This window comes from Cryptomeria japonica, chromosome 6 (genome assembly GCF_030272615.1).
Source record: "Cryptomeria japonica chromosome 6, Sugi_1.0, whole genome shotgun sequence".
NCBI classification, from domain to species: Eukaryota; Viridiplantae; Streptophyta; class Pinopsida; order Cupressales; family Cupressaceae; genus Cryptomeria; species Cryptomeria japonica.
Genome location: NC_081410.1, coordinates 105,501,277 through 105,516,083, shown reverse-complemented (window position 1 = coordinate 105,516,083; position 14,807 = coordinate 105,501,277). Strand labels below are relative to the sequence as shown.

Here is a 14,807-nt window from a genome sequence, read left to right as displayed (position 1 = left end):
TCTCCCCTCATTCGTGGTGGACTTGCTGTCTGGTGATTGTTCTGTCCTTCTGCGGCCATTTCCTTTGTGATCTCGTCTTTGGCCTCTCGCACTCTCTCGGTCTCCGTGTGGGGATTTGGGTAGGCCATCTTTTTAGCCTGCGCCCTTGTGATTGCCAACACTTCTGCCTTCGTAGGTTCTATGTTTAGAAGGTTTACACCAAGCTTCGGGCAATTTGCGTCCTCATGGTCGCCTGGCCCGCACCATCGACAGAGGTGCTGAGGGTTGGCTTCCTTCGTGCAATCGCGGGCGAAGTGTCCCCACTAATTGCAAGCCCTACATTGAATCATCGGCCGGCCCTTGGCATCGTACTGGATCCGGTTTTTGTTGTTGTTATTGTTATTATTTCTTCCGCCACCGCGTCTATTATCCCGGTATCCTCCAGATGATGCCGTTGTATTAGTCTGCTGGCCCGTACCCGCTGGTGCGGATGTTGTGGCTTGCTCCATGAACAACACCTGGTTCGTGCTTCGGGTTTTCATATTGTATGGGCACTCCTTGGTGGAGTGTCCCATCATTTGGCAAATCTCACAGAATGCCTTCTTCGGGCAAGTACCCTTTGTGTGTCCGTCACTCCTACAGTCTGTACACCACACTTCATTTTCTTCCGTCTTACTTGTACTCCCTTTCATGGCTTTGAATTCTCTCAGCATTCGTTCCATGTCCTTCTGGAGCGCGTGTACCTTTTTACTCGATTCGCCACTACTACTGCTCTCTCCGTCAGAATCTTCATCATCGTCAGATGAATATTTATTACTTTTCTTCTTCCTTGATGTTTTGTATTCGCTTTCTAGATCCATCGCCCTGTTATAGGCGTCGTCATATGACGTCAGGGGTACAATCTTCATTTTTTTCCGTAGGGAGGATTTCAATCCTTCCACAAACCATCGTTTTTTTAAGCCCTCAGCGGGTTGGCTTTCCATTTTACCCAAGAGTTCTTTCAGCCTCCGACTGTATGCCCGTACTGTCTCCTTAGTACCTTGCTTGGTACTGTATATCTCTGTTACAATTTCGTTGTCATCACGGAGCAACCGAAACTCCTCTGTGAATTCCTTCTGTAGGGTAGCCCATGTGGCCACTTTTTGCTTATCTAAATCGGAGTACCAATCTATGGCGACTCCACGTAACGTGGCTGGAAACTGCTGTACCCAATCATCCTGGTCTGTTACTCTGTTGGCAGACCAAATGGTTTCACATGTACGGCAGTGCCGTAAGGGGTCTTCCTTGCCGTCCCTTGTGAACTTTGGTAATTTTTGTTTGCTCGCCATCCCTGGTCGTCTTCCTGGAGGCGGTTGTGTCTGTGTCTGTGGCCCTGCGCTGCTTCCTCCGGTGGTGTTGGTGGTGTGTCCTGGAGGTATGGTGTTTTGCCTGTCGCGTGTGGCACCTACACCCGTACTGTTGCCCTCCCCTTTGCTTTGACACGCTCCTACTCCTGCTTCCCGTTGGCGATCTTCACTCCGTGGCGTAAGGGATAAGTTCCTAAACTGATCCCGAGTCTCCTCGACTAGATTTCGCCGTAACCTTGTTTCTTCTAGAAATTCTTCGTGACTCCGCATCCTACGATGATCTGGCGACGCGTAGAAATTTTCGTCGGCTTCTGCACCTTCCGTGACACCTCCTTGGTTCCCCTCGGGCCCCCCTTCGGCAGGTCGTCCTTCGGCAAGTTGCCTCAGCCTCCGTCTACGTTCTACTTACTGCTCCAGAATCAAAGCCCTCTGCGCGGCCTCCCACTCGTTCGTTTTTGGTTTTTTATTTCTATCTTTATTCAATAGGTTTGGCATTAATTGTCGCACATTTCCATAACTCTCAATTCATAAATCAAAACATGTCTTTATTAATTCATCCACCCAAGTACAACTCGTGTCAATGACACTTTTCTTTGAAAATAAGAAGTTCACAGTTCAATTCCCTCCTGGCCTGGCGCCATCTCTTTCCGTGTCCCGTCGGCTGTTCTCTTCGTAGCGTTGCAGGATTTGTTGTCGTCGCTCTTCCTGGGCAATCTCCTCCAGGTGGGCCTGCTGTGCCAGCGATGCCTGTGCAAGCAGCCGGGGGAGGTGGTTCATTAACCGATTTACTGTCGGGCTAACCTCCAGCGCTGTCCACACGACACTTGGTGGGATTTCTGCCTCCGCCGCTTCTCGTCGAACGTATGTCTGAATGGCTACCTGGAGCAAAATTGAAAATTCTCGCGTTGCCGTGTCTTCTCCTGTGTAAAGTTCTGTCCGCGCGTCATCAGCCTCCGGGTTTACTTCACCAACGGGTAGGCCCATTGTCTGTGCGCCATCCATGTCTTCCGTTCCCGAGTTCGTCTAGGCAGCAGCGCCAAATGTTTTCCCTCTCAGGTGAATAACTTAAGACATAAAGAACATAATGCAGAATAATGCTGTAAATATTAGACAAGGTATATCAGATGTTCTATTCCCCAATCAGTGTCCTTTACAAGTTACATTCCGAAGTATAAAAGGGTACTGAGGGGGTGCGAGTGCCAACCGTCGCACAACAACTTCCACCCCACGGTTGCCAACTAACCAAAACAATTACTCATAATTAACTAAAGTTATTCTCGTGTACAATAATGCCGCCAACAACTTAATCTTCCCTTTGAGCGAGTTGGCATAGAATCTTCTAGACTCTTCTCTCGAATTCAAAATTTTTCAAGTGTTGGAAAATTGAGTTTTTCGAAAATTTGTCTTCCCTTTGAAAATAATTCAAGTGTTGGAAAAATATAAAAATATTTTAAGTGTTGAGCTTTATTTTTCCAACCCCTTCAATCTCGATTGATCCTTCATTAATGGTGAATTTATCCTTTGCTTCATACCATTCTTGTCTCTTTTTCCTATTCCTTTCTTTTTGGTGAATTTGGTCTTATGCTAAGTTGAATTGATTAAATGAATTGCTTGCTAGCTGGGTGGACTTGGCACTTAGTTAGCCATTTTTTCCAGTCATGGCAGACTTTTCCATCTCTTGGACATTGTTTGCAACTTGTATGCTAGGGCGGGGTTCAACCTTTTTGTGCCATTCCTTGAGCGGATTTTCTAGCTAACCAACTATGTTGCTTGGGCAGACTTTAACTTATTCATGCCATGTCTAATGTGGGCGGACTTCGGTATTATCTTGCCAAGCTAAAAGGTGAGCAGACTTGAAGCTTGGCTTGCCATCTTCCCTTGCCTTCCCTTTGGGCAGACTTCATGGTGTGTTGGCCATCTTTCCCTCCTTGGGTGGACTTGGGGACCTTTATGCCATGTTTTCCTTTGCTTGTGGGCAGACTTTACTGCTGATTGGCCATACTTGGGCGGACTTCAGCTTTGGCTTGCCATGTCAAATGTGGGCGGACTTTGGTAATATTTTGCCAAGCTAAAAGGTTGGTGGACTTGGAGAGTTGCATGCCATTCTTGCTTATAGATGGCCTGACTTTGGAGATGTCTTGCCATACTAGCGCTTTTCCTTGGCGGAGTTTGCTGATGTTTGGAAATCCTTCATATGCATGGCATACTTTGAATGCTCTTGGACAAAGTGGAGTTCAAGGTTGGTTGGACAATATGCATGGCGGAATTGGAGAGTTCTTTGCCAGACACAAAAGAACATGGGTAAAAATGTTGATGAAGGTAAAACATTGGGTAAAATGCATTTTTCACATATTTTTGCTATAAAAACAGGCATTTTCTCTTTCAATATGTCAATTTTTAATTTAATAATTTTGTAATTGAATTTTAAAAAAAAAATGTTCTTTAAGAGATTTTAGTTTTAAATACTTATTAAGTTGTCGAGTATTTGTCATGTTTTTGCCAAGTTGAAAATATTGGGCTTGTCGAGTACTTTGTGAGTCCGAGTCTATGAGCTACGAATACAAGGGTTCTTAATAACCACTTCACCTTTAAAATGACATGTCAACATATTTAAACTTGAGTTAAACGTAGGATTGATGGTGGAAGTAAATAGATTGTTCTTCATATATTCTTCTATTATTATCATCTTGTAAATTTTGTTTGAGTTTTGCATGCACTCTTGAAGTTTGTACATAGGTGCTAATAAGTTCCTTGTGCCAAGATTGAGGATAGATGTTGAAAACAAGCTTGATGTACATGGAAGTATTGACCAAGTGTAATTAGAGGACACTAACAATGCACTAGATAACTATAATGTCCTCTTCCTAAGGCAGATGATTTCTAGCATGGTTAGCCTATCAACGAGGTTTCCCGTAGGCTAATATTGTGGATAGGGGATCGATTCGGGGGGTCAAGTGACTTTGGAGAGGTCTATGAGGCATTTCCAGAGCTCAAAGCTAGTTTTTTATTTATTTAGGAAGGGGCTGACAGTTCATCTAGAGCTTGTGGAGCGTAGGAGGATACCTTATGAGCCTTTTTAGTTGTTCAAGGATAGTCTCCTATTTTTTAGGAAGGAACCCTATTTTTAAGGAGGCAACTGGCAGTTGGCCTGCTCCACCTAGACATCACCTTGGGACCAGTTGCAGCTTTAGTTTTTAGTTTGGAGGTCAGGTGATGGTTCCAAAAATAAAATGGAATATTTAAGTGATGACTTTAATATTTTAATTAAATTAAAATAATGTGTTCTTTTATTAAAGTCACTTAATAATATTATAAGAAAGTGATCAAATAAAAGGGACCAGCTAGGGGGGCATGCAACCTAGTTGGCATAAGGCTGTTTTAAAAAGACAATTTAATAAATTAAAATTTGGAAGCTTATAGGATGGGTTCGATCCATCCTAGAGGCATTTATTTGGGCAACAAAAAGAATATTATTAAAAGATGCTAATGGAATCCCTAAAAAGGGCACGTCTAAGTTGGGAGGAGCATAAAAGAACATTTGGAGGCTCTATTTTGCATTCATGAATTCATTTTACAGCAACAACCTGGGTTTTGGAGCTCTGGAGCAAGAGTTTTGGCAGGAAATCAGACTTTGAGAACGAAAACTCTTAAGAGGGTTGAAAGCCTATAGGTGTGGAAGACCACCCAAGGGCATTTTCACTGGTCATTATTTTATTTTCAGATTTGTTGGTGAAGAAAAATCAGCGATCAGCAAGTGTGCAGAGAAGATTTGAAGTAGTACGTTCCAGATCGGGGTTGTCCAATCATGATTCATCAGCATTCTTGATTATACCCAGCCAGCTGTACTCTCCCTTGAACTTTAGCAGCAAAAGCCTTGCTGGACGTGGGGTTTCAAGTTCAGACAAGTAAAGTTGCTGATCAGACCTTAAAATCAGACCGATATAGCAGATCAGACCTGAAAGAGGTAATTCTTGGTGATTTATCAAGCTCAAAGTGACTAATATGCTGCCCCAGTTTTATATCCAACCTCTACCTGGCTGTACGGATATGTAATTCATCTAATTTGACGCAAAATAAATACCAAAGTTGTCCTTTGCTGCATTTACAGTTTATTCAATTTATTTCCAGCGTTTATATTTCATGTTGTATCATTTGCATATCAAAACCCAAGCAAAACAAAAAAATCAGAAAAAAACAGAAAACCCAAAAAAAAATAGCAAAAACCTAAAATCACAAGAAATCAGCAGAGGGAAAAAAATCAGAATTTTTAAGACCGGGGGTGGTTTATTACAACAACAGAGATAGCATAGTGAAGAAGCAAGCACTAGTATGGAAAACATTTGAAAAAATGAACTCCAAGAATGTGTTCATTAGATCCTTTACCAAAACCTATCTTTCAAATAACCATTGTAGCTTGTTTTGCCTGGGTTTATTTGGTCATGATAAAATTAGAGAATTCAAAATGCGTATTTAATGTTTGCTCATGTAAACAGACAATATACAACTGGCAAGGAATTCAATCTACAAAACTGCATTTGTATTTAAAGTCTGGATCTGGATTTATGAACCTACAAACTTCCTCCACTGTTTGATTTCTAGTAACTCTGATATTTCTGATGAAATATTGCATTATGCAGCCTAGGATGGTGTTTTCTTGATTGTCAGTTTTTCCTTTAAAGTGAAAAGAAAACTGGATTTTTCTTGCAAAATAGTCTCAGTAGCATAAGAAGCATGTCTCCTAATTAAGACTATTCAATATATTACATTTCTAAATGCGTTCTCAGTGTACACTAATATATAGATCGTAGGAATGCATATGTTGATACTTGATTCTTTTTACTGCTTCATCATCCAAAATGTCTTTTTCTTTTCATTTCTTGCTAGATGGAAAATTTGTTCAAAGATGATATTTTCAAGCTAGTTGTTGAAGCATATTCACGACCAACAAAAATCATCCAGGGAAAAAATGTTCACTCTGCATTTCAGGTAACTCTTACTTTATCTGACCATTCAAGCCAGCCTATATTCTTCTTCCAATTGATATTTTTTATTAATTTAGATATTGATAGTTTTACTTGTATGCCGCAGTGTCTTTTGTTACTTATCACTTCTTTATGAAGAAGCTGAAAGGAATGTACAAGCAAGATCATTTATTTAGAACAGCAGAGCTCATCCTAAATGTTTAGTTTTGAAGTCTAGAAAATATAATGCCCGATTAGTTGTTTATTGAAGCATTATGTATAGATATTAAGTTAAAGCATCATAAGTCAATAACATACCCTAAAACCTGGGAAAGGTTACCTCTGTAAAGGCATAAGTATTCTTACAGTAATTATTTATGATTAGCACTATCCTCTGTTTTTCTGCCTGATACATCTCTCGTTGTTTACTTTCAGAGAATTATGTTATGTTTCTGCCAAAGGAAGTTATAGATTTTTATTAATGAAAACGAAGCCTGACATGTACATGAGTAATAATTTTCAGCAGTGCTCATGTTTTCATGGAAATTTTATTTCACTTGTTGGCTCATAATAATAGAGACCCATAAACCCTAGTATAAACAAATGCTAATGGTCATTACAGTTGAGTAAAATAATATTCAGAGCTATCATAAATTATAATTCAAACTATATGAGCAGAATTCCAGAGACCTTATCAAGTATGAGGATGATTCACAATGCCACAGGAAACTTAGTCAAACAAAAAATCCATGTCTACACTGGTATGCAATGACCAGCCAAGGCTGTGAACCAAGCATAATTGTTAACATTCATATATTCAGTGTGTACAATTATACCCATGATGAGAATACGGTGAATGACAATTAGTTGTTTTTCGATATGTTCCATACAACATCTTATGGACAAAGTGCGACCAGAACTCTTGTAACATGGATTCTCTTTCCTGATGGAAACCAAATAAGACTCATCAGCTTCAATAGTTACTGAATAATGACAGTTTGCATCCCTTGTAACCATCAGTTCAGGATTTTTAGCTTGTTGCTGATTATTTCAAGCTACTGAGACACATGGTTTATCAGAGACAGATTATCTCCAGTATGAAGGCTGCGAGTGATTCCTAGAAAGTGTTCAAGCTAATCAAAATGTTTCTCAATGTGATGTTTTCTTTGCTCACATCCTATGTCCATATGTTTTGTACATCGACATGTTTTCTGATGTTGATGAAAATTTTCATTACATTTGTTTCTGTTGAATTAATAAAAAAAATGTGACTTATTAAAAGGGGAATGATCTAGCAATGTATAGTATGCTTAGATTCCTTTTAATTGCTTAGTATTAATTTTTGTTATGGATCTATACGAGTAGTTGTGCCCAACCATCATATGCCTGTCTTATTTGTATCCTATTTAATTGGAATTTATAATGTAAATTAAACTCAAGTCGGGGGACATTTTGCTAGTTGAGAAATTCATTGTATTATAAGAAACAACTGAATAAAACCAACAAAACAAAAATGACAATTATTGAATAGCAGGAAAAAATAGATCTATTTTTGAATGAGAGACTATAAACAAAGGGGGGAAACTCTATAGGGAGAGTTATATGTCTTTTGTCCTACTTACATGCTTTGAAATCAACTCAACCATTATATAACTCTAGAATACAACAACAAAAAACTTACTGAAAATAATATCCCTTAACAAAAAATTTCACCATTTTATAATTTCCTTATTTCTTTATTAATGGGTATCCAATTTTTCAATCTATCCTTAGAATTCTCATTATCCACATCCCCTGTCCTTCCTTTCTTCTTTTTGAAGCCCAAGTCCTACACTGCAATTCATAATACTATGCCTCATCTTGATGGTGGATCATAGAGTGTGACCCAAAAGGTTGATGCAGAAATAATTACATTGTTGAATGACCATAGTTGCTGAGCCCTTTTAGGTTTTTTCTTTATGGGTACAAAGAGGAAACTTGCAGATCGGAGGAGCTGAAACTTGGTGAGTGCTTGTTGTGCATGCAACTCAGCTAGTCATCAAGTATTCACAAGTTCTTTTTTGAAATGAGTACTTGCAGTTGTTTTTTCAAAATGGGTACTTAGAGAGTAAACTTGTGGGCTAAAGGAGTTGAGTTTTCAGGAAAACTCGATGAGTATTTGCTGAAACTTGCCCAAGTCCATGCATGCAACTCATCGAACCTGGAATATGTAACCCAACTTGGCAAAAATTGTGCCACAAACATGGCATAAACATTGAAAAACACAACTTCACAGCATTTGAGTTTTTTAGTGCAAATTGGATTTAAAATACACAATTTAAAATTATAAAAATGGTATGTGCCATTAAGGTCTTCATTTGGGCTTGGTGGTTAGTGTTACACCCCTTGACCTTGCATTGTATTGTCACAAGTAACATGCCAAGGGTGCTGCCCCCAGACCTTGCTGGGATTGTTGCCCCTCAACCCCACTAGATTGCTGTCTCCAACCCTCACCAAACTCATATGCTCAAAAGAGGAGAGCTCTATATTCACCAAAATGTGTAATGACATAATGAATCAAAATATGATACATTTTGTAGCTTTATTTTCCATAAATTTAAGTATTTTGTAAGTTGACAAATATTAGCTATAAGTACTCACCAAGTTTTTGTGGAGTCAGAAATTTTTGGTTTACCAACTTTAAGTTGAGTGTAAGTTTGCAAACTACTAGATCATCTTCATGACACTTGGTAGTAATCCATGTCCTTGCAAGTTGAAATGGGCAATCAAGAAAGGATAAACTTATCAAAAAACTAAAAATGTTTGTTGGAGCTATCTATTTTTGATGCCCCAACATGCCAAGTTCATATCTCCTAGCCTATTGTTCAAAATTCAATGTTTGGATATGTGTTGGTAAATTAGGTTAAAATCTAGAGTAAAAACTATGATGAAATTCAAAAATGAACTTTTCATTGAGTAGTTAGGGCCTAGTTCCACTTGGAGAGCATCGAAATGCAAAATATGAAATCTTAGAAAAAACTAAGAAACAGTTATTCAAAAATTCCAGAATTTCATCCAAAACTGCCACTTGCTTAATCTAACAAGTTTTCTATCAATTTATGAGGCACTTTACTAAGGAATATTGTTCTTCTATCAATTTAGGGAGACTAAGGTACACTAATCGGAGCAAGGGATTGTAATGTCCCCTTTTTCAAGCTCTCTTGTAGTATACCTAGTGCTGACTTTCAGGGGCTCATGTCAGCCAATTCAGAGGAGTATTTTGATGTTGCCAGTGAGCTCAAATGATTTATTAGAGTTGTCTAACACTTTCTAGAGGTGGACTAGTTCTCTAGAGTCTTTTGATATGGTGTCACGTGGAAAATCTTTGACCACAATCAAGCGCCTAACGAGATGACTAAAGAATTATTAGGGCACACAGTCAATTGTCGACAGGCAATTGAACTAGGAAGTGAGGTTGATCAATCGACAAACATAAGGGACTTAAATTACACCTTAAGTGTTCAAGAACAAGTGCCATCAAGCCAATGATAGGTTAGAACAAAAGGAATAGATGCTAGGAATTTAGAGTTTTGGCTAGGGCAAGGACTTAATCCTCCTAATGTGCATGATAAATCCTAGCTCTCCAAAAACCTAACCAGGCGACATGAAATGTCAACATTTTGCCAACCTTTGCAGAATGTTTCCCTACTAAACATGGGATCCAATAGCCTTTTTAGTCCATTGGATGCAAAGACAAGGGAGAAATTGCAACAAATTAAGGCTTGCCTTGGAACAAGAATAGAACATAAAAAGATGTGCAAGACTTCACTTGGAGGAAACGAAAAGTGGAGCATACATTCCCTTAAGGAGAATGCAAGGTGTAGCAACTTTTCTTGGAAAAAAAAAGCAATTAAACTAACTTGTCCTAAAGCCAATAAGGTACAAAATTAAACGAAGTCATTGATTGGCTTATCAAAATAGATTCTTTTTTAATCAACCTGAGATGCCTTTCATGTTCATGGACAACCAACAAGAAAAGAAAACTTGATAGGCATCCAACAAGCTGTTGGAGTTCCTTCCAAAGGTTGAGAAACAAATTCCTTTCAAAGTTTGTTCTCGTAGAGTGAGTGGACAAGAAAAACTTGTTCTTATTGATGACTTGCTGATCTTCAATTGAGCTAGATGCCTAATGGTGCATCCTCTTGAAAGTGTCAAGTCCAAACAATTAGCATTGGACCTACTATTGTACTATGCCTCTTTGATGTCTTGTTCTTTAGTAGGGGTCAGCTCTAGTGGCTCGGTTGATGGTATGGGAATCTTCTCTTATTGTTGTTGTTGTTCATGATGATTTTCTAGCTCAAGAGATGACGGTTTGATGTAAAGTTTTGAATAGATTACTTCTAGCTCATCCCAAAACAATTCTTCATCAACCTCATCCTTGCTTCTTTTCCATGACAAGGATCATCCTCACTTCACAGCAGTCCTCTTGAAGGTTTGCAAAAACAAAATGTGCCTTCTCTTGGAATGTAGGCTCTGCTATTAAACTAAGTTGTTGGGTTCGCTGGGTTCAAGGCCTAGTATTGGTTTAGTTCGTTTTGGATTCAGGTCCTAGTCCAATTCGCCTTTGGGTTTGGCCAGGGTTTGTACCCGAGCAAGCTAGTTCGTCTAGAGCGAACTTGGACACCTAGGTGCCCAAATTTATAGCAATGAGTTCAAACTTGCAGATTTGTGTGACTGTTTTGCAAGTTATCATGTAGGTTTAAGACTTAAAATTAAGAAGAACAACAACAAACAATTGATAGATCTATTCAATTTTTTTACGTCTGAAGCAAGATAAAACAGAGCAGCAAACAATTGAGTTTTGACCTCTGACTTGTTAACCTTATACATTTTACTAGAGCAATGCTCAATCACAATAGCAAAATACCCATGCATTAGCTCATTCTGTTTTACAATCCTCACTAATGAAAAGCAACAAAAATATTCAGTTTCCTGAGCTCACTTTATTGACTATTCATTCATTCTTCTTCTTCAATGGCATTAGTCGTTTCCGTGAAAGACTTTTGCTATTATTCTTGATTGTTATTGTATTTATTCTTTAGTCACAATTAGTCTTTCATCTTCTTAGTGCTATTCTTGACTGCTATTGCATTTATTGTTGATTGCTATTGCTGGAAGAAGAATCCATTAGATGATTTAAACTTAGTATAAAGTTCCAATTGTTGCAAGTTGAATTTTGAGCAATGATACCCTAACCTGATATTATCATTTTAATGTTTTGATATTGAAATATGATGGTATGAACTATGATCATGATGCTATGATTACAAGTTTATGGTGTTTTTATTGTTTATATGATATTATGTTGCATTCTAATCTTAATTCATGCTTATAGGCTGCATATATAGATAGATAATGAACCCAAACCCCATTTCAAAATTGTGTTGTACTAGCGAACCGGTTCTCCGAACCCGAACTTGAACCCGAACCCAAACCAGCAACGTAGCTATTAAATCATGTGCAAGGTGATCAACCACCTCATGCATGTCAGTTTTCTCATCTTGGAGAACAAGACTATCATAGTGATCCACTTCATGATCCCCCACATAATCTTCTAACCACCCTCATGCTTCAAATGTATTGCTATAGAAGCATGAATTTTTATGAGCTCCAAATGTGCAATGGTAATCATGACATCCCCACAAATAGAAGCATCAATTGCAACCTCAACCTCTAAAATGGAACAAACGAAGTTAGGGCATTAAAGAAGGAAAAACTTTCTTTTTTGCCATTCCAATGAGCTGATCCAACAGACTCCATGAAATTTATCAACCTCACCACAACCATCAAAGATTGGGATTTCATCAAGCAAGGGCATTGTTGTCATTTTATGACACCCTTGGTCCATCAATGAGAACTGATTAGAGATATGTTCTATGGACCAGTGTTGCCTTAGTTGATCAAGGAGAAAAGCAAAAGAATCATGAAGTGTGAGGTGTTGCCTTGTCCGGAGGAAGTCCCTCTTTTGGCCTTTTCTTCCTTCCCCGGAACTCCGGAACCCCAAAATTCCAAGGCTCTTTCCCTTTGCCTTCTCACTTTTCCTTCTCCGGAACTCTAGAACCCCGAGGTTCCAAAGTTCCCTCTTCGTTTTCTTCTTTCTCGGGAACCTCGGAACCGAGGTTATGAAGTTCCTTCCCTTTGCCTTCTCTCGCTTTTCCTTCTCCGAAACTCTGGAACCCCGAGGTTCCGAAGTTCCCTCTTCGTTTTCTTCTTTCTCCGGAACTCCGGGACCCCGAGGTTCTGAAGTTCCTTCCCTTTGCTGCCTCTCCTTTCTTTTCCCGGAACTTCGGAAACCTGAGTTTCCAAAGTTGCCCCCTTTCTTTCCCATCCTCTTCAATTCCCCGGAACTCTGGAACCCTGAGGTTCCGAAGTTCCTTTCTCTTCTTCTTCCCTTTCCCATAACTCCGGAACCTCGAGGTTCCGAACTTCCCTCCTAGCCTTTCTTCCTTCCTTTCTCCGGAACTCCGGAACCCTGAGGTTCCGAAATTCTCTTCCTTTGCTTCCCTTCTTCATTCTCGAAACTCTGGAACCCCGAGGTTCCGAAGTTTCTTCCTTAGCCCTTTTTTCAGTTCTTCGGAACCCCTAGGTTCCGAAGTTCCCTGCTGCTCTCCTTTCTCCTTCCCGGAACCCCGAGATTCCGAAGTTCTTCTCTTGTCTTCCCCACTCCGGGAGCCCGAGTTTCCGAAGTCCCCAGACTTCTTTCCAGCTGGCAACACTTCCGGATGGCGTGATCAACACTCAAATCTTTAAATGCTCCGATGACTTTTGTGACCTGTGCACCTTCTTTTGTGGAGCCATAGGGATGCATTTAATGTTTTTGGCAGGATTTCCATCAAGGGAGGTACGGAGCCATACTTGTTGTGGTGACTTATGTCAGGTCTGCATACTCTGACTTTGGAAGGTCAGTCAATCCACCCTTCTCAGGGTTGCCTTTTCCAGAGCATGGCAAGGTTGCTTGCATGTACAGAAGTCAAGTGCATGCACTTCCTTGCACTCCCAGACTGACATACAAGGGTCATGATCACTCTTGTAACCACTTTTCTATATAAAGGCTATTAAGCCTCATTGTAAAGGGTTCTCTCCCTGCTGGCTTGAGCTATTCTATACTCCCTCACTTCTCTTATATTATTTCGTATTTTGCAACTGTAAGCTGGCCATTGGCCTTATAATTAATTGAAATCACCATTCTTGCCTTCTTTCAACTTATGTATGTTGTGTATGTTTTCTTACCTTCATCATAGGTGTATGTTTTGTGGCTATCCTCTCATTTATGTCGTGTTAACTTATTTCTGAGTGTGACTTGTGGGAAACCTTCTCCCCTCTTGGCATTCAGCGAATTCTAACCTCCATACATGCATTGGGGTCACTCATACAACTAAAGTTTGTGCATCTCCTGGGTTTTTTAGTTGATTCTTTATGTCATTTTAGGTAGGGAGAGGAACAATCTCTTCTTGGTGCATCACCTCCTTTTATTTCAAGCAATTCTCTCTTCCCTTTACCTCTGCAAGTTGTTAGGATAGGCTAAGGAGTAAGTTTTGAAGTGTTGAGTTGGTTCAACACTTGCACTTGGACTGAGAAGGAAGCCGACCTTCTCTAGAGATTCAACCCCTTGCGCAAGGTCCCACACTTTGGGGTTGTTTCCATGTTTCACAAGGTTGCTGAGTTGATAGCTCAGCAAGGGTGTGATCTTTTGTGATAACAAGCATCAACTTGTCTCCCCCATCATCACCTGTTGCCTCAATGGTTTGTTGTTGCAAATGATCCTCAATTTCTTCTTCTAGCTAGTATAACTTTTGATACTTTGGGGTACAAGAGGATTCACTCATAGTAAGCAACCTCTTTTTTCCTTTCTGCTCATTAGACTAATCAACTTTTAGATAACAAGTCCACTCTTGAAGAGGGAAATAGTTGCAAAAAAAGAGGATTGATTAGCTATAAAATATTGCAAGTATAGAGGTTCATTTTTTTTTTTTGAGGAAGACAAATATTTTGAGAGGGTTTCTGTTGTGGAATAGCATGTTGAGAACCTTTGAAACCTGGGATGTTAAACTTAAGGGATTTGTTTGCAGGTTCATGAGGCACACCCTGCCTAAAGCTCGGGTTTTCAAATCTAGGAGCCTTAGAGGCTGATCTTTCTTCTTTCATGTGTTACATTTCTCTAGCTGCTAGTAACCTGATTTACTTTTCCTTAGTAACAACCTACCTTGCAAGGCATTCCTCATGTTGTTGTCTTTGAGCATCCATTTCTTATTGGTGTCGGTAAGCTTGATAGGTTGATTCCTCTTGGTGCAAATCAAAGTCTTATTGCCTATTGATATCATCCAACTACCTATTGAAGTCTAACAATATGCTTTTGATGCTACTAATCACCAGACTATTCATTTTTTGAGGCTTACCAAGGGAGTAGCAATACTGATTTCGCATAAAATAGGCATCTTAGGGTTGTTGGTAGGTATGTGTAGGATGCCAAGGAAGCTGAGTA

At 39.6% G+C, this 14,807-nt stretch overlaps 1 protein-coding gene across 5 annotated transcripts in view; it reads left to right on the top strand.

Moving 5' to 3' along the window:
• LOC131030537 (glycine--tRNA ligase, chloroplastic/mitochondrial 2) overlaps positions 1 to 14,807 on the top strand; it is a 305,534-nt gene that overhangs the window by 242,602 nt on the left and 48,125 nt on the right. For all 5 annotated transcript variants that reach the window (XM_057961392.2, XM_057961391.2, XM_057961390.2 and 2 more), the window contains one exon: positions 6,210 to 6,311. In XM_057961392.2, coding sequence (XP_057817375.2) covers positions 6,210 to 6,311 — 102 coding nt within the window. The remainder of the gene's footprint in view (positions 1 to 6,209; positions 6,312 to 14,807) is intronic.